Genomic DNA, 19686 nt, shown 5'->3' on the forward strand with positions numbered 1-19686 from the left:
ACACCCAACCCGGAAGTGACTTCACTTCCGCCGCCCTGGCCCCGCCCCCGTCCCGTCAGCGCTGCCCTCCGGGGCCGCTAGAGGGCGAGCGAGAGAATGCACCGACAGAGCTGTGTCCATTTCCTGAGCTGCCCACTGGTGCCAGCGCCGCAGCCGCTCCGCGACCCGGGAGCTGGACCGCGGGGTACACCCGCAGCCTCTGCGAGGCGGGCGTGCGGACATCAGCTGACCCTAGGGGAAGGTGGGATGCACAAGTTGAGGGAGCTGGGGGCTGAAAATATCTTAACAAACGGACGCACATCTACATATAAGTATTGGAAGTTACAGGACTACACTGAGACTGGCCTGCTTCCTCAGGAATCCCATCTAGATGCCGCCACAGAAACAAAACCTGTAATAAACACAATTGCAGGTCCCTTTTCAAGGTGCACCTTTGTACTTAGATGCCAAGTACCTTCTGGACACTGAGAGGAAATGCCCATCTAATCTGAACGGGCTGAGGAATTACCCAATCTATAATCCTGGATGCACTGACCCCACACATTGTTTATAATTGTGCCCCTTGCTCTCACTGGAAAGTCCCCTGGTGTATTTTGGTGACACTAAGAATAGAATCCTCACCTTCCACGCACCGGGATCCCATATGGGCGCTGGTTCTACTCCCGTGGCTCCGCTTCCCACCTAGCTCCTAGCTTGTGGCCTGGGAAGGCAGTCCAGGATGTCCCAAAGCCTTGGGACCCTGTCCCTTGTGTGAGAACCAGAAGGGGCTCTGGTCTCCTGGCTTTAGATCAGCACAATTTTGGCCGTTGCAGCCACGTGGCGAGTGAATCATCACATGGCAGATCTTCCTCTCTATATATCTGACTTTCCAATTAAAAAAAAAAAAAGAGGGCGAATCTGGATGGTAAAGTGTGTATCCGTCAGATCTGAAAGGGGACACAGTATGATCTTCCTTCTTACGAGATATTAAGGAACACAAGATCAATGCAAAGCATGTTTTACTAATGCACAATTTTAATTTTAAAAACCCATGTGCTGATAATACCCCAGAAAATTTACTTCAAGGCTTGAATCCAGAAACAGGGTTACTTCTCTTCAAGGTTATTACTTTTGGGCGAGATGCAAACAAATGGTGTCTTAGCCTACTATCCCGATCAACCACATTGTCCACATTTACAGCGTGTGTCCTAAACTACAGGGTTGTGTTTGGGTTGGTTGCCAGCCCATAATACAGCTCTGGAGGAAGCAGGTGATGTGTATCAGTTCATGGTGTGTAATGCATTTGAGAGCTGGGACAAACAGAACTAAAATTAAGATGTTTAGAAACTTAAAAAATTTTGGAAAGGCAGATTTAGAGAGCACAAAGATCTTCCGTCTGTTGGTTCACTACCCAGATGGCCTTCATGGCAGGAGCTAAGCCACTAAGCCAATGTGAAGCCAGGAGCCAGGAACTTCTTCCAGGTCTCCCACGTGGGCTCAGGGTCCTAAGGCTTTGGGTCGTTCTCAGCTGCTTTCCCAGGCCACAAACAGGGAGCTGAATGGGAAGTGGAGCTGCCAGGACATGAACTGGCACCCATACAGGATCTTGGCACATGCAACATGAGGATATAGCCACTAGGCTATGGAGGTGGGCACAACCCATACACTTTTAAAAGCTAATCATTAGAGGCTGGCATGATGGTTCAATCAGCTAATCCTTCACCTGTAAGTGGTAGCACACTATTAATCTAGTTCTGTGTTCCAGCTGCTCACTTGCCATCCAGCTCCCTGCTCCTGGCCAGGAAAACAGCAGAGACTCAAAGGAAATTCCTGGCTATGGATCAGCTCAGCTCTGGCTGTTGTAGCCATGTGGGGAGTGAACCAGCCGATGGAAGATCAGTCTCTCCTCTGTAAATCAGCCTTTCCAATAGAAGATATTAAAACAAAACCCAAAACAAAACAAACAAAAAAAAAGGGGCAGTGGCCAAGATCCTCATCTTGCCATGTGCCAGGATCCCATATGGGCGCCTTGTAGTACAACTGTTCCACTTCCCATCCAACTCCCTGCTTGTGGCCTGGGAAAGCAGTCGAGAATGGCCCAAAGCCTTGGCACCCTGAGCCTGCATGGGAGACCCAGAAGAAGCTCCTGGCTCCTGCCTTTGGATTGGTTCAGCTTTGGCTGTTGCGGTCACTGGGAGAGCGCACCAACAAAAGGAAGATCTTTGTCTCTCCTTCTTTCTGTAAATCTGACTTTCCAGCAAAAACAAATAAATCTTATACATATAAAGAAAGTTAATAATTAGAGCAAAGGGTATATGTGTCAGACCCAGCTCTACTCCTCATTCTAGCTTTCTAAGATGCATCCCGGAGGCACCAGGTGATGACGGACTTGGGCCCTTGGCACCCACCTAAGAACACTGAGGTGCAAGACTTTTCTGTCTCTCCATTAGTTTTATTTTATCCTATTTTAAGTATTTTTTTATTGCAAAGTCAGATAGACAGGAGGAGACAGAGATCTTCTGTCTGTTGATTCACTCCCCAAGTGGCTGCAAGAGCTGCAGCAGAACCAATATGAAGCCAGGAGCTCTTTCAGGTCTCCCACACGGATGCAGTCCTAAGGCTTTAGGCTGCCCTCAACTGCTTTCCCAAGCTACAAGCAGGAAGCTAGATGGGAAGCAGGACCACCAGGGTTAGAACTGGCACCAAATGGGGTCCTGGTGCATGCAAGGCAAGGACTTTAGCCACTAGGCTACTACACCAGGCCCCAATAGTCTTATTTAAAAAAATTTAATCAAAGGGTAACATTGTGGTATAGGGGGTAAAGTCACTGCTTGTAATGGTGGCATCCCATATGGTTTGAGCCTGGTTGATCCCTGGATCTATGTGGCCATCCTGAGATTGATTCAGCAGATGTCAGATTTCTTTCTCTCAAGACAGATAAATTAATCATGAAATAACTGAACCTGTGATTTTAGTAACCTATATCACTTCACTATGGTGTTATTGAGAAACACTTGTGAAATAGTGCCTCTTCCTGTGAACCAAAACTGTCGTTTCTCCACATGCTGGAATACTCTGAATTTCCAGGTTATGGTTTAGTTCACCTTTGTGAACAATACAGTTGATGAGCCCGAGGTTCCCCTTGCCACCCTCTACACACAAGTAACGTCTGCTCACTTGCAAGTTGAGTTTACAGAGCGATGGTTTTGGCCCGGCATGATAGGTCTGTGGCTAAATCCTCATTTTGCAAGTGTCAGGATTCAATATGAATGCCAGTTCATGTCCCAGCTCCTTCAATTCCCATCTAGCTCCCTACTTATGGCCTGGGAGAGAAGTAGAGGATGGCCTACAACTTTGGGACTCTGCACCCTCGTGGAAACCTGGAAGCAGCTTCAGATTGGCTCAGCTCCGGCCACTGCAGCTACTTGGGGAGTAAACCAGGCGAGGATGGAAGGTCCGTCTCTTCTGTCCATAAATCTCATCTGTCTTTTAAATAAAAATAAATCTTACAAAAAAAAAAATTCCCGAAGTGATGGTGTATGCCTGGATGGAGATAATTATGACGTAAATGGAAAACACTGTCAAAGGAACAAAGGCTATGAGAACAGAATACAAATGAAACCAGTGGGTGAAGATTTCTGTCTCCTCTTCTCTGTGTAAATCTGACTTCCCAATTAAAAAAAGGCAGAGAGGTGAACCTCTACACTTGACTGAAATCCTGTTTTTCACAGAAGATGAAAGGTCTTCCTTTGTTTGACTGATTTACTTCACAAAAGCCTTTGATGTTGAGGGCTAAGCTGGAGCCTACAGTTTCATCCAGATCTCGCTATAGTTTGACAGCAGCGGTAACCACAATTAGAAAATTAGGAAGTAGCACTCAAGTTTCATAGCCCCTATACCAAAAACTGAGACCTCTTTATAGAAGTAGACCAAATGCTGTGGATAAAGTAATCAGCATCTTAACTGCCTTTGGACTTTTCTGGCCAACTCAAAATCACATATTTAAGCCTCAAAAATAGCATCAGATTCTATACTGGCATTGCTAAGTCCTGGTTGTTCCACAATGGATACAGAGCTCTGCTAATTCTCAGTGATTTGGACAGGTTCAGCCCTGGCCGTCCCAACCATCTAGGGAGTGCAGCAGTGGATGAAGAACTCTTCTAAACTCTGCCTTTCAAATAAACTCTTTAAGAAAAAGCACTGTTTTAGACAGGGCACTGGCTAAGCTTGGTTTATCTAAAAATTAACTGAGTCCTTAGCTCAATATAGTATAAATTCATGGTAGCATTACACTGAGGTGACTGAAAATTAACTTATACCAGCGCTGATACAGAATGTAGGTATCACAAGCAGTGACTTAAGCCACTGCCCCACAATAGCTACAAGTTACCATATAAAGATGGGAGGTTTCAGCCTAGCAGCTGAGCTGCCACTCAACATGCTCACATTCCACACAAGTGTGTCTGCATTCATCCACAAAACACACTGTGGGACAAAGCAGTTAACAAGTAGCTGGGTTCCAGTGGTTGGGTGAGGGAAGACCTGAGCTAATGGCTTAACCTCATTTCTCATAAGCATCTGGAGAGTGAGCCAGAGGATGCAAGTGGTTTCAAAACATAAAATAAAGGGGGCTGTGCCTGTGGTCCCGGTATCCCATAAGGTCACTGGCTCAAACTTGGCTGCTTAACTTCTGATCCAGCTCCCTGCTAATGAGCCTGGGAAAGGAGCACAGGATGCCCCAAGTCCTCGGCCCCTGCAACCATACATGAGGGAGAAACAGAAGCAGCTTCTGGCTTCTGGACGACTCTGGTCTGGCCCTTGTAGCCATTTGGGTAGTCAACTAGCAGATGGAAGACTGAACTCTCTCCCTATGAAGCACTTTCAAGTAAATAATCTTTGGGGAAAAAAACCCAAAAAGCTGTAGTTAACATAACATATATCTTATTTTTATCCAATAACTTGTGGCATTTTACAAAAACATTCCCAGATATGCCAGTTAGTTCTATTTGAAGTAATCATCACTCACATTAAATTTCAACAACTTCAACATTACTAGATTTTTTTCATTAGTTTTTATGTTGTGGTGAGAAAGGTGAACAATGAATAAAAAATTAGAGATGGATAGCAAATATCCCAAAACATGATGATTCTGCCTCAATAACCTTCCATAAAAATTGTGACACCCCCCCTACAAAAGTAGAAATTCTGGCCCAAATGGTGGGCATTTGAGCTAACGGTTAAAACTTTATTAAGTTGTCTGCATTCCTTATTAATGGTACCTCGATTGTCACCCTTTGGGGAAACCACAATCCTGTTCCTGGCTTGTGTCCTAGCTCAATATGGAGCAATTCCAAGAAGATGGGAGGACTCTCAGGCTAAATTTTTTCAAGTGCCAGGATCCCATATAGTGGGATCCCAGCTGTCCCACTTCTGATCCAGCTCCATGGGAAAACAGTGAAGAACAACAGCCCAAAATCTTGAGACCAGGCATCTGCTTAGGAGACATGGAGATGCTCCTGGTTCCAGATGTGCTTAGCTCCACCTGTTGGCAGCCATTTGGGAAATAAACCAGTGGATGGAGGATCTTTCTCATTCTTTCTGATAGCCCTTTCCGATTAAAAAAAAAAAAAAAAAGCATCTTAAAAAAAAGGACTCTGAAGTATTTCTGGCTACAAAAAAATCGTACTTAAAGTGAAGGCTAGAACTGGTATCTAGCGTTCTAAAACAGGCTGCTTCCAACAACCTTCGTCCTTGCTTGATAGCACATGAAATTTATCAAGAAAGATCATCCAGGACATAGCAATTGAAAATTCTAAGGCCCAGAAAGCTAAGACTAGAGATTGTTGATAGTAAGACTCAGTAGCACCGGCCAGAGTCTGCACAACTACTTGTACACTGATCTAAAACCTGTCTTCATTTGACATCTGTAGAACACTTGTCAGAGTACAATTTCTTAAACAAAACCAGTTTGGACCTGGCACAGTGTCCTAGTAGCTAAAATCCTTGCATTGCAAGTGCCGGGATCTTATATGGGCACAGGTTCTAATCCTGGCAGCCCTGCTTCCTATTCAGCTCCCTGCTCGTGGGCTGGGAAAGCAGCTGAGGATGGCCCAAAGCCTTGGTACCCTGAACCCAAAGAGGTCCAGAAGGACTCCTAGCTTTGGATGAGCTCAGCTCTGGCTGTTGTGGCCACTTGGGGAGTGAATCAACGGACTAAAGATCTTCCTCTCGGTTTCTCCTCTGTGTATATTTGACTTTTTGATAAAAATAAACTTAAAAACAAACAAAAACAACTAGACCAGTTCTATAAACAGCTCACAGTCCCAGCCCAAAACTATCAAATTCAGGGAAAATTTGAGCCTTCTGCTATGCTCAACCAGTTTCAACAATAAAATTGCTCCTATGTTTGTTCAAGCTATCTTTTAAAATGTCTCCCATTCTGTTTTTACCAGCTTATTCCCTACACACTACCAACTGGCAGAGATGGATGAGGTCAAGCCAGAAGCTGGGAACCCCTGATGGCAGGAAACTATTTTCTTGAGGTACATACTACTTCCTATGGTACAGGAAACTGGATTGGAAGAGCAGCTTAGAGGTGAACCAGGAACACTTACACACTATGCAAATGTCCCAAAGACTAAATAATGTGACAAATATCCAAGTCAACTTTGGGATTCCTCCACTGCTTTCCTAGGCCACTTGCAGGGAGCTGGATGAGAAATGCAGCAGCTGGACACAAGCCAACACCCTTATGGTATTTTGACACTTACAAGGATTTAGCTATGAGGTCCTGGCTTGGTAATCTAGTGGCTATAATCCTCACCTTGCATGCGCAGGGATCCCATATGGGCACCGGTTCTAATCTCAGTGACCATGCTTCCCATCCAGATCCTTGCTTGTGATTTGGGGAAAATCTTCCTCTCTTTATATCCGACTTTCCAATAAAAACAAATAAACCTTTAAAAAAAATGAGCTATTGAGCCAACAGACACCAATATTTGTTTTCTGTTGCCAAATTGTACAAGCACTTGGGTTCTTGCCATATATGTGGAATAAAACTCCTGGCCCCAGCCTGGGGCATATCAAGCTGCTGATGAAATTTAACTAATAGATGGAAGATTTGGCTTGGCCTTATAACCATTCCACATTTATTTGATATTCTAGTCATAGCTGCTGCCCTGCTTCCAATCCACTTTCCTGCAGATGAGCTCAGGAAGGATGCTGAAGACTGGCCAAGTATGTGGTCCCATATCATCCATTTGGGAGACCAAGTCAATGAGTCCTGACTTTGGTAAGATCTGGCTGGGGTGAATAAGCCAATGCAAGATCTGTTTCTTATCTGTCCCTCTCAGGTTGTCAATTCACCAAATTCAACAAATGTTAAGTTATAAAACAGTTATCATTGACAGGAAACAAGGATCTCATTGTATATATAATGCTTTCTGTAGCTGGTGTTAGTTAAACTTGGAATTAAAAGTGGGTAATTAGTAAAGGCTAAAATTAAGCAGAAGTCATCTGGCAAGGATTTTTTGTACATGTTACATTAAAACAGTCATCTGACCATCAGGATGAGTGATTGCAATATCCTCTAATGTAACTGAAAGTTACTTTTTAAAATAAAAAATTTGTTCTCTCACAGGTGATCCAGTATGCATATGCAAAGAAGTCAAATATAATTACTTTGAAAGGCTGGCAGAACTAATTTTTGCTATTTAATGTAATTTCCAATTTACTGTTAAGAGTGGATGCGTCTAATCAAAATCTTGTTATCTCTTTAAATTAACAATCTTTCAAGAGCCCCATTTCATGTTATGTAACAGGAACAAGAAATCCACCAGCATCAAAAGTTTAAAATCCAGACCTTTAGTAGCAGTCTTTATAACACTCACTGTAGATTAAAAAATACTTTGTTAAAGCATGCACAAAATCTTAACAGCAAATAAAAAGCACAACTGACAAATATATTGGTTAACATTCCAAACATGTATAACCAATGAACATGGCCTAGGTTTTCTTTTTATTGGTATTCACTTTAGGAACTTGAATCCACAGATATAAGCAGTATATACCAGAAAGTTACAAGGAAACACAGATTATACATGCAAACTTCTGTTCACAAAGGTCACATGTGCAGGTCCATGAATTAGAAGCGTGCGTCTAGAATTATGGCCAAACTGGTCGTAAAATGCTGCAGGAATGTAAAATTACATCTTGAAAATATGAAGAGATGGTCTACACACTTCAAAAAATCAAATGTTGCTTATACCAGAGATGTACGACAACTACAGGATTCAAGTGACAAGCAGTAAGATCTCAAAAAATTAATACTGGTCAAAGAGAACGGGAACATTTTTACATTTCACTGAAAATACATTAACTACTAGAATATGAAATCTAGCAGGAACTCAGGGGAAAAAGTTACAAAATCTAAAGTCAATTACTTAATATTTCTTATCACCTAAACAACAGCAATGACAAAGAAAACTGCACCCGTTTCTGAACTGCCAATCTTACATATGAAGACCTTCAAACAAACTCAACTAACAAAGCTTCAATTCCAAATGAATAGTCTGCAAGGCTCAGATTAAAATGTGGAATGTTTCAGATGAAAGTAACAACAACAACAACAACAACAAAGAACCAAAAACAAACAAACAAAACCCCCACTTGGTTTTGTTCTTTATTGAACGGAATCAAAAGTTGACATTTTGAAGCTTAGAACTACTTAATTTCATTTTCCCGAATGGTTCTATGTTATCTTTTTCTTAGTGGTGCAAGTTGTCTTAAGTAGCTTACAAGTCAATCTCTACAAAGTCCTTTTATGTCTGTTATTCTGATAAAAGAAAAATTACTTTTCATTAACTTAACCGTGTTTGTATCTCTTGCTATAACACTTAACACATGAACAGACATCTATTTTTTTTCCACTAAAACAAAAGAGTACAATACTTTCTCCTAACTATCAGTATTGTATTTAAAAAAGGTTAACAATAAAAACAAAGAACCATTTTTTTCTTCGAACTCATTAAGTTTCTTGAACATCTTAAGCTTCCTTCTTCTGCCGGCGTTCTTCTGCCAATTTATTCAGAAACTTCTACGAAAAAAAAAAAAAAAAAAAAAAAGAGGAGGGAAAAGGTAATTGTAGGACTTAAAAAAAGAAACTCAACACATGCATTTGCGGATAATGAAATATTCTGCCCAAGAATAGGATTGAATATAATATGAACTGTATGAATATTTTCAAGAATGAGGCATTCTTATTAGCCAAAAGCTCAGAGAATACTGCAATAACATTAGAAAAATGACACAAAGGTGATAAATAGGTATTTAAATATGTAATCAGCCTTCGGCTTTAGAAATGAGAAAATGAAGATATTTAAACTCATAAAACTGGTGCTACTAAGAGATATCTCTTAACATCAATTTGCTAAATATTCTATTAAGACGGAAAATCATTTTCCAAAAGAAAGTAGTAAATATTTTTATATTTGTTCAACAACTCAATTCTGCACCAAGTTGTAGCCCTTAAAATAGTGGCCATGATCACTACTTGGATAATTGTGGCTGTTTCAACGAAATTTACAGCAGCAGGTAACTGCACCTACAGCTTGATGAACCTACATCATCAGTCTTGTATTTCCAGACTCTAGAGATCTTTAATAAGATACAAAGATATCTTCAAAAACTGGAATCTAAAATACCCAAAGTTTGTTTTTTTTTTTAAATTTGTTCTTGTTCCATATCAACTCTATAAATATTGCAAAGGGTTATAATGGGCAAAACCAACAGTGTTTTGGAACCACTCAAACAATACTCTTGGAACAATCTTTTCCACAGTAGGGTTTCGAAGATGACATAAAGTGAACATCCCCATCCTCAGGTACTGACATAGTTTGGCAGCTGAGAGCATCTGTCCCCAAACTGTCCAACAGGAGAAGAGGAAAATTGCAAGCATTTGTCCCACCCACCTTCCCGTGCACCTCAACCCTCTCAACCCTATTCAGTGATTCCAATAAGCATGCAGTTTTTGTCAACTATGTAAATAACACCAAAAATAAAATAAATGAGAAACAAAAAACAAAATAAAAAGCAAAAACAAAACAGATATACACGATTGAAGTCATTATACACCAAAGGAAAATACTAACCCCAAACAAAAGAACAACCAATCACTCACTTAAGAATGTGTTATTTGGGCCTGGCGGCGTGGCCTAGTGGCTAAGGGCCTCGCCTTGAATGTACCAGGATCCCATATGGTCACCGGTTCTAATCCCGGCAGCTCCACTTCCTCTTCCTCTCTCCTCCTCTCTGACTTTGTAATAAAAATCTGACTATATAAAATATAAAAAATAATAAAATATCTGATTTTGTAATAAAAAATCTTAAAAAAAGAAAGAACTTAAAAAAAAAAGAATGTGTTATTTATTGTACAGATTCTCATATTATATTGCACCTAATGATAACTGATTAATTTTATAAAGCAATAGTGCTCTGCAAACACGGTGAGTGATCCAAAAACGTGCCAGACCTTCTGCAAGAAGTGTGGTGAGCAGCAGTCCCACTTAGAAACAGTGTAAGAAGAGCAGACTGCCTTGTATGCCCAGAGCAAGCAGCGTGGTCATGGCCGGCAAAGTCAAATTTTGGGGAAATTACACCCAAACTACACCTGCAGTTCAGAATATTGGCTAATAAAAGATGTCAACCTTTAGAATTGGGAGGAGATAAAAGGCCAAGTGATCCAGCTCGAATCTTCACCCTTTGTTTTGTTATGAAATAAAATCTTACTGTTATTTCATTTGGCTTTATGGGAGGGAATAAACGGAAACCAACAAAAAATTACTTTTGTGGGGAAATTCTTAAGCAGAACAAAACCCAACAAAACAACAACAAAAACTCTGTTTTGATCATTAGGTACCTGAAGATCACTTTCATCAGTTACTCTATCAGACAAGTCTCCAAAAGTTCACAGAAACGTATGTTATAATGTGTATTGTTAAAATTTTACCAAAGTAAACTAACTTTCAAGAAATAAATGTGGTTAAGATAAAAAATTGCAATTATTTTCAAAGTTCAACGTTAGCATCTATCTAAATATAAAACAGTATGTCTAAAGACTGCAATACATATATACTTTGCACATACCTAGAAATCACAAATGTTCTTTCTGCATTTCCTATTTTCTATTTTGAGATATTTGTGAATACATTACAAGAATGAGACTCAAGTTTAAACATGAAACTCATGGGCTAGGCTATGGTGTAACAACCCAATAATCCTCTTCCTGCAGAGTCAGTATTCCACATGAATGCCAGTTTTAGTCCTGACTGTTCCACAGCTGGTCCAGCTCCTTGCTTGGGAAAGCAGCTGGGGATGTCCCCAGACACACAGATGGGAGACCTGGAAGAAGGTAAAGCCTATCAGCTTTGGACTGGACCAGCTGTAGCCTTTGTGGCTATTGGAGAATAAAAAAATGAAGGGAAAATCTCTGTCTCGTTTTCTTGGTAACTCTCAAATAAAATAAATTTTAAACAAACAAGCAAACAAACAAAAAAACCCCAAGAAATTTATTTATGTCTCAGCCATGGTACTGAAAATAATTTTATGGGGTCAGTTCTGGAGTTACCTATTTTTTTTTTAATTTTAAGATTTATTTATTTATTTAGATTGGAAAGTCACAGCCATAGACAGGAGATGAAAAATCCATTTGCTGGATTACCCCATAAGTGGTCTCAACAGCTGCAGCTGAGCTGATCCAATCCAAAGCCAGGAGCCAGGAATCTCCTCCAGGTCTCCTACTCAGATGCAGGGTCCCAAAGCCTTGGGGTGTCCCCTATTTCTTACCCAGGCCACAAGCAGGGATCTGGAAAGGAGGTGGAGCAGCTGGGATACGAAACAGCACCCATATGGGATCCTGGCACATGCAAGGTGAGGACTTTAGCCACCAGGGTAGCACACGGGGTTCAGAATTTTCTATTTGATGACATGACAATGCTCTATAGTTTTACAGTTTGGAGCACTTTAGAATTATGTAAAGTAAGTATAATTTTGAATTCCTTACCACTTCATCCTTTTCCTTTAGCTACTTGAAAATGTAGCCCTTAAAATGATCACTTATTATAAAAATTTCAAATTATTCAAGTAGGAATTGTTTTTCCTCCTAAGAGACTTATTTCTGCGTACTGCCCACTGTGACTGCCTTACCTTTAATTTCTGATAATGAGGAAGGCTGCTGCAGTGCGTGTTCTTTGCAACTTCTTCATTTGTATAAAATAGTGAACACAGCTTACAGTAAAACCCTGTTTTTGGTATCACATAGTCTATACCTAGAAACACAAATATACATTCTTACAAATGTAGTACTCTCAAACTATTTTACTTGTCAATACAACCTGAAAGACAAAAACCTTTATGAAAAGTCCAATATGGCCTAAGTTAAAAAGCAAAACAAAATACCATGTTACTAGTTGAGTTTGCCTGTGTTAACGGCACTCTTTAAAAAAGGTAAGAACATAACAGAAAGTCAAAAGGCAATATGCAATCTTCAGAAATCTTTGAGAAAAGAGATCATACCAAGAAATGGTAACAAAATACAAAATCAGAAGACATAATTTCAGAGGAAAGAGCAATGTATGAATTATGAGTTATCAACTGTTCACCATAGAAAAAAGGATATTTAATGCTGAAGTATGATCTATTTTCAGTAGGACATTCTGGGGAAGGGAATGGTATATGCAAAAGAACAAAGTCTTAAAACTCACCAACAGGAACATTAGGCTGATACGGTCCAATTCTATACTCATCTGGGATAGTATAGTCCTCCTTGTTTTCATCATTTTGGCCTTCTGCATTTTCACTGGTGTCTTTGCCTGGATCGTCAGTATTCTCTGTAGATTCAGCACCTGGTTCTGTATTTTCCTCATTTTTAACTCCATTTTCCAATGCTGCTTCATTTTCTTGCTCGAGTTCCTCAATCTTGTCCACCTTAATTTCAACCAAACCATCATCATTTTTCTGAAGAGATTTAAAAGCCATGCTCAATTTACGAAGTTTCTGAGATCCAAAATCTGCCTCATCACCAACCTGATCTAGTGACATAACCTTCTGTGTCTCTGGGAAATGACACTGTTAAGTTAGGTTAATGTACCCAGCTACAATTATCTTGCAGCATTCCTCATCTATTTCTTGAAGGGACAACCTCCCATGTTAGCATTTCCACATGAGTGGCGGTTCATGTCCCAGCTGTTCCACTTCCCATCCAGCTGTTTGCTTGAGGCCTGGGAAAGCAGCTGAGGACAGTCCAAAGCCTTGGGACTCTCTGCCCCCAAGTGGGAGCCTGGAAGAAGCTCCTGGAACCTGGTTTTAGATTGGCTCAGCTTTGCGTGTTGTAGCCACGTGGGGAGTGAACGAGTGGATGAAAGATTTTTCTCTCTGTACCTCTTTCTCTTTGTAAAATCTGCCTCCCCAATAAAAAATAAATAAATCTTTAAAAAACAAACAAGCAAATAAAAACAACAATGAGAAACATTAAAAGGCTTGCTTCCCAGGAATTAACAAATTATCAATATAATTCTAAACACACCTTTCTTCCTCATTTCTATAAAGGTTCCTACTGAAGTTCACCATTTTTCCATTAAACTTACTAGGGAGCTGGATGGGAAATGGAGCAGCTGGGAAATGAACCAGTCCATACGGGATCCTGGCACATACAAGACAAGGATTTAGCCACTAGACTGATTGCACCAGGCCCTTTAACCTCTAAAGGAATGTTTCATTTAACCTATTTACTGCAGAATTTAGATTTAAGTATTTATGGCTGGTCTCTATGTGACATAATTCTCCTTTTAGGATACTATCGGCATGAATTACTGGAAATGCCTATCTAATGTCCATCAAAATAAGCAAATACAAAATCTTTACCTTTTTAAGCTTCTTCTTTGCTGCAGTTGAAGCACTTCCATCTTTTTTCACAGCTTTATCTGATGCTTCTTTTTTCCCATCATTAGTGACATCACCTAAATTAGCAAGATCAGTCTCATCTCCGACTGAACTGCCACTTTCTAGCAGTGCTGCTGCTTCTTCTTCATCCACAAGTAGTTCATCTTCAGATTCAAGAAGCATATTAGGTTCTTGTTCTGTCTGGTCCTCCTTTGCTTCTTTCTCACCATCTTCACCTGACTTCTCTTCTTGTTCTTTACCTTCGGCTGTGCTTTCGGTCTTCTGGGAGCCATCAGTTTTGGATTTTTTATCACTTGGAGATTCTTTGCCATCTGGAGAATAAGATCTTTTTCTGGAATCAAAAAGATAATACCAGTTAATGTGTCTTAGTTGGAAAAAATTAAAAATTTAATATCATAGTGAATAAAACACACAAAAATTAAAATTACCGGGATTTATCCTTTTTCAGTAAGTCAATACCTCTGTTGGGAATCTGAAAGATAAACAAATTTGCACTAATATTAAAATATGCTCATTGTAGAATATACAATTATCCATATGACTAATAATTTGGTGGTCATCCTTTATACAATCAATTCAGCGGATATAATTCTAATCCCATTCAAGAATGTAAACTGCCTATGATCAAAATCCAAAAGGAACAAATTAAATATTTTTATGTCAAAATTCTACTTAAGTAGTATTTCAGATGAAAAATAAAGAATGTATTCTTTATAGAACTACAGCCTCAAGGCCAGTATGATGGTACAGTAGGAAAAAGCTGCTGCCTGTGAAGCAAGCACTTGCACGGTGATAGTTTCAGTCCTGGCTGTCCCACTTTTGATCCAGCTCCCTGCTAACGCACCTGGCAAAGCAGTGTACGTGAACCTGCCCAAACTCGTGGGCACCTAACACTCATGCAGGAAACCCAGATTGGAATTCAGGGTTCCTAGCTTTGGACTGTTCAAGGCCTGGTTATTTCAGCCTTTTTGAGGTAAACAACCAGCTGATGAAATATCTTTCTGTAACCCTTTCAAATAGTTAAATCCTAAAAACAAACCAACTAAAAAACCCACATGAAATGATATTGTGGTGCAGCAGGTAGAGCCACTGGCTTTGACCTCCACATCCCGTAAGGGCACCAGTTTCCCAGCTCCTGCTGGCTCAGTTCAGGTCATTACAGGCAGCCAGGAAATGAATCAATGGATGAGATATCTCTTTCCTTTGTTAAGTCTGATTTATACAAATGAATGAATGAACCAAAAAAAACTAGTACAAAACCATCTGCTACTATCAAAGTGAAAAAAAAAAAAAAAAAAAAAAAAAAAAAAAAAAAAAAAACCAAACTCTCAGTAACCAAATTTTGTATTTTTCACACACAAATTGTTTGTAAGAATGCTGTGACTAAAATTTATGAAAACAATATTTTTATAAATGACAAATGAAGCACTACATACCCTTAGTACCAGTTTTTTATATTTCTCAGAAAGGTCAACCTTCACACACCTCCCTTGAAACCAAAGGGCCTTTTTCAAACAATGGTCAACCATTGCCATTGCATCTTCTCTGGTCTCCATTTCTATAAATGCCTAAAATGAAAAACCAAAGAAGGAATTACTTTCAAGGAAGTGAGGTTTCATTACTTACTCTGCTTGTCATGAAAATTTAAACTTAGCAACACTGGCAAGAGTTATTGAAAAGCTAGCAATACTGTGTTACAAAAAAGTGATAAATAGAATGGAACAGCCCCCAACCATTCTGTCTGTATTAGTCTGCCTTCTGAGTAAAAAAACAAAAAATTAAGTTTTTCTTTTTTTAAAGCACAAGTTTATTTTGGTGCAAAAAACACTCGCAAATCCATGAAAATAATTTTGTAGCACCAAAATAAACTTATTTTTAAATCCATTTTCTCAAACTTTTTCAGGAAGCTTCATATGACACTAGTTGATGGGGTAAAAGTTTATTTATGGAACTAGCACAACAGAATGCCCAGCGCTGCAGTCAAGTGGCTAAAGTCCTCGGCAGACATGTGTTGGGATCTTATATGGGCATCGGTTCCTTTCCTGGGTGCCCCACTCCCCTTCCACCTCCTTGATTGTGGCCTGGGAAAGCAGTTGAGGATGGCCCAAATCCTTGGGACCCTGTGCCTGTGTGGAGACCTGGAAGAGGTAGCTGGCCCCAGATCGGTTCAGCTCTGGTCATTGTAACCATTTGATAGTGAATCAACGTTGGAAGATCTTTCTGCCTATCCTTCTTTTTGTTTTTCTGCCCAAGAAAAATCAGCCTATAGCGCTAGCATTTTATGTGGGTGCCAACTGGGGAGTCCTGGTTGTTCCACCTCCATGCTATTGCCTATGAATAGCAATGGAAGATGGTTTAATTCCTTGAACACAAGCCAACCCACCCATCTGGAAGACCAAAGGAAGCTCCTAGTTATTGGTTCTGCTCCAGTATAGTTTAGCTGTTGTGGTCAGTTGGGAAGTGAACCAGTGGATGAAGATTTTGGTCTCATTATCTTTCTTATTAAATAAACAAACAAACAAATAAATATATACAGATAGATTTTGCAATTACCTAATTAAGAGTCAAGCAAGATTTTTTTAAAGAAAACTTTAAAAAGCAGTAGCTTTTAGTTTTATGTAATTATACACATGGCAAGGGAAAAGATCTTTACTTTCAATTTTTTAGTCACTCACTGTTTATCATGGGCATTTTCCATGAATTAAAAAAAAAGCTCATTAGCATATGAATAGGAAAACACTGCACGATGATGATGGTGATAGCAACTACACTGAACTTTCCTGATACGTCTTAAAAAGCATTTAAACAATCTTTTTTCCAAAACCGTCACACATTTACATATACATATACAATGTGTGTGTGTATATCACCTGACTCTTCATCCTCATCAGTATGTAATTCTTTATTTTCCCATAAGGTTCAGCGAGCTTGAGGACAGCACTATCAGAATAGCCAGAATGAGGCAAATTGCTGAGATGTATCACACGTCCAAGCTCCTGCTTCTGGTCAAACTTCTGATCCGGCTTCCCTTCAGGTTTCTTTAAGAAATTGAGGAGAAAGGTAGAGAGGAAAATGTTTTAAGCCAAACATTGATGGGCATGCTATAATTATTAGTCAATAATCTAAGAATCTATTAATTTTTAGCAAGAATTTTGTGTATATAAGCACTTCAGTTACAAAAAAAAAAAAAAAAAAAGCTATGTATTACCTTTATTCTCTTATACTTTTGGGACAAATGAACTCTCACTGGTTTGCCAAATACTAACGCTGGTGTGGTTGTATAATAATCCACTGCAGCCTGAGCATCTTCTGTGGTTGCCATTTCAATAAATGCCTGAAATTGTACCAAAAACGGTAACTTCTTAAAGAAAAACACAAACAAAACTGTTCCAAATGATTCTAGATGCTGTGTCCAATATTTAAGAAAAACTAACATTGCCAATTTGAGATCTTATTAAAAGGCTACTTTAACGAAATAATGATTTGGCACCATTTTGACAAAGGTTTCAAACAGCCATACAAGGAATTTTTATTTTACATTACAGCACTTATAAGTAATCAAATGCTGACTACTACTAAAGGACAATTTTAATTGTAAATTCATACCAATCCACTAATATTACTAATATTAACGTATTTGAGTTTTTCCTTGCTTATAAGCCAAACTCATGAAATTACATTGGGTTCTTTTTGTCATGCAACACCATTTAGGTTCTTTAGGAAATAAGTTAGCATGAACAAATGTTTATTTTAATTCATACCTCATTAATTTTATTTAGAATCAGATGATTTGAAATGACCCCAAATGGTTCCACAAGCTGTAACAGTTGGTATCTCAAGTTTTTCCCTCGCTGAAAATCCATGATGTGAACAACTCGGCTTGTTTCCTATCCATTAGAAAAACAGTACATCGAGATTTGTTTAGCAACACTCTGAAACAAGTTACATATTATTACTGCCAGAGAATTTACAACACTATGGGGTTAAGCAAATGTACATTTGGGTAAATTCTGACTCTCACAATGCTTAGATTATCTCAAACTTGCGGAGGAGTGGGAGTAAGAGAGGGATAGAGAATGCATCTTGGTATCTTTGGTCTGCTGGTTCACTCTTCTAATGCTTTCAAAATCTGGCATTTGAGACAGGCTCAACCCAACAGCTTGAAACTCTACCTAGGTCTGCCACATGGGTGTGAAGGGACTCAAGCACTAGCATCATCACCTACTGTCTCCAAGATACACACTGTAAGAAACTGTGTGAAAAGCAGAAAAGGGACTTGAACCCAGGCACTCCAAATATGGCGTGTAGATACCTCAAGAGGGCCCTATGAATTAGGCCAAACACTTGCCTGGAATTTTTATAATGAATATCATGAATACTAACTAGATAGCAAAACTACTAATATGCCCAATCAAGATTAGATGAACATAAGAAAATTATACCGGGGCCATCATCGCGGTACACTAGGTGAAGCCACAGGTTGTGACAAAAGCATCCCTTATCAGACCATCAGTCTGAGTTGTGTTCTACCTTCAAGTTTTCTGCTAACACAAGTAGGAAGGGGAAAGCAGTAGAAGAAAGAAAACCCAAAGGAATTCTGGGTTCCTGGGTTCACCTGGCTTAGTTCTAACCATTCTGGCCCTTTGGGCAGTGAACCACTGGATTGAAGATCCATTTTTTGGTTTTCCCTTTTTATAACTCTATCTTCCAAATAAGCAAAATTTTTAAAACAAAGTTTTGGTTATTATCAAAACCATACCAATCTTGCTATAACAATGAACACGATACAGATTCACTTCTCTTTTAAACCAAATCAAATCCCTCAACACGATGAAGTAAAAGGAGTATCTGTATACTGACCACTCTGCCTTTCTGCATGTGTCTTGGTCCTTGCAGATTCCCATTTCCAGCACCTTTATGGGAGGTTAAGAGAAGGAAGAAAGTATCTATAAGCTTCGTAAGAAATAATGCTTGAGCTTATTAATTCATTTAAACTGAATATTGGACAAATTAGAGGATATTACAACTACTTATGATCACCATGTCTTTTTATGCTATGTTAATTTGAGTAATGTTTGACTAAAACTTCTTTTGCCTAAAGTCAGTGCATTTAAATTTCATGGTAAAGCTATTAAGAGGTTTAGTATGAAATTCACATAATTACCCAGATTTCCTCTTGGTCCAACTGCTGGTCCTCCAAGATGGAATGAGGGAGGTGGGGGTCCCAGAATTCCTGGTGCTGGATTTGTAGATTGCTGCAACATGAATGGATCACCCCTAGAAATGTGAACACATAACAGAAATATAAACAGGTCTGTCAGAAATAATTAAGGTTTACTCTTAAATTATCTTTTGTATGATGAGCAATTCACATTTGGCAGAATTTGTATGTAACTATAACTGGGGTGGGGTGGAAGAGTCATATAATAACAGTAAAAACAAAAACTACATGAATTTTTCAGAAAATTCTCTCACTAAAAATAACTTTTAATCACACTTCATATTCAGTAAAGAAAACTAGAAATACTTATGAAATGTTGAGAGTCAAGCTAATTCCTTACATCCATCTCCTTTACAAATAATATCTTAAAAAATGTTTTTAAACTTACATTGTGTGTCCTGTATCATTGTCAGGATTCCATTCTGGATAGCTTAAAAAAGACCAAAAAATAAACTTTAAAACAAAACTGTCCTTTTCACAAAGTAGCCATGACCTCTAAAATAGAGAGCATTTATTATTAGTGAAGTTAT

The 19686-nt window shown here is 39.2% G+C and overlaps 1 protein-coding gene across 3 annotated transcripts in view; it reads right to left on the reverse strand.

Moving 5' to 3' along the window:
• Positions 1-7821: 7821 nt before the first annotated feature.
• The window catches only part of MATR3 (matrin 3), a 30710-nt gene continuing 18845 nt past the window's right edge, over positions 7822-19686 (reverse strand). For 2 of the 3 annotated variants that reach the window (XM_040977518.1, XM_040977591.1), the window contains 12 exons: positions 19545-19586; positions 19100-19212; positions 18796-18848; positions 17697-17822; positions 17144-17269; positions 16806-16973; positions 15372-15503; positions 14364-14407; positions 13897-14266; positions 12738-12960; positions 12181-12302; positions 7822-9073 (listed from right to left, as the gene is read on the reverse strand). In XM_040977518.1, the coding sequence (XP_040833452.1) occupies positions 9023-9073; positions 12181-12302; positions 12738-12960; positions 13897-14266; positions 14364-14407; positions 15372-15503; positions 16806-16973; positions 17144-17269; positions 17697-17822; positions 18796-18848; positions 19100-19212; positions 19545-19586 (1570 nt within the window). In that variant the 3' untranslated portion in view covers positions 7822-9022. Of the gene's footprint in view, positions 9074-12180; positions 12303-12737; positions 13102-13896; positions 14267-14363; positions 14408-15371; positions 15504-16805; positions 16974-17143; positions 17270-17696; positions 17823-18795; positions 18849-19099; positions 19213-19544; positions 19587-19686 lie in introns of all 3 variants that reach the window. The other variant, XM_040977442.1, reaches the window with a different exon arrangement.

The sequence above is a fragment of the Ochotona curzoniae genome, unplaced genomic scaffold, assembly GCF_017591425.1.
Source record: "Ochotona curzoniae isolate NIBS_2020 unplaced genomic scaffold, NIBS_Ocur_1.0 contig_1, whole genome shotgun sequence".
NCBI classification, from domain to species: domain Eukaryota; kingdom Metazoa; phylum Chordata; class Mammalia; order Lagomorpha; family Ochotonidae; genus Ochotona; species Ochotona curzoniae.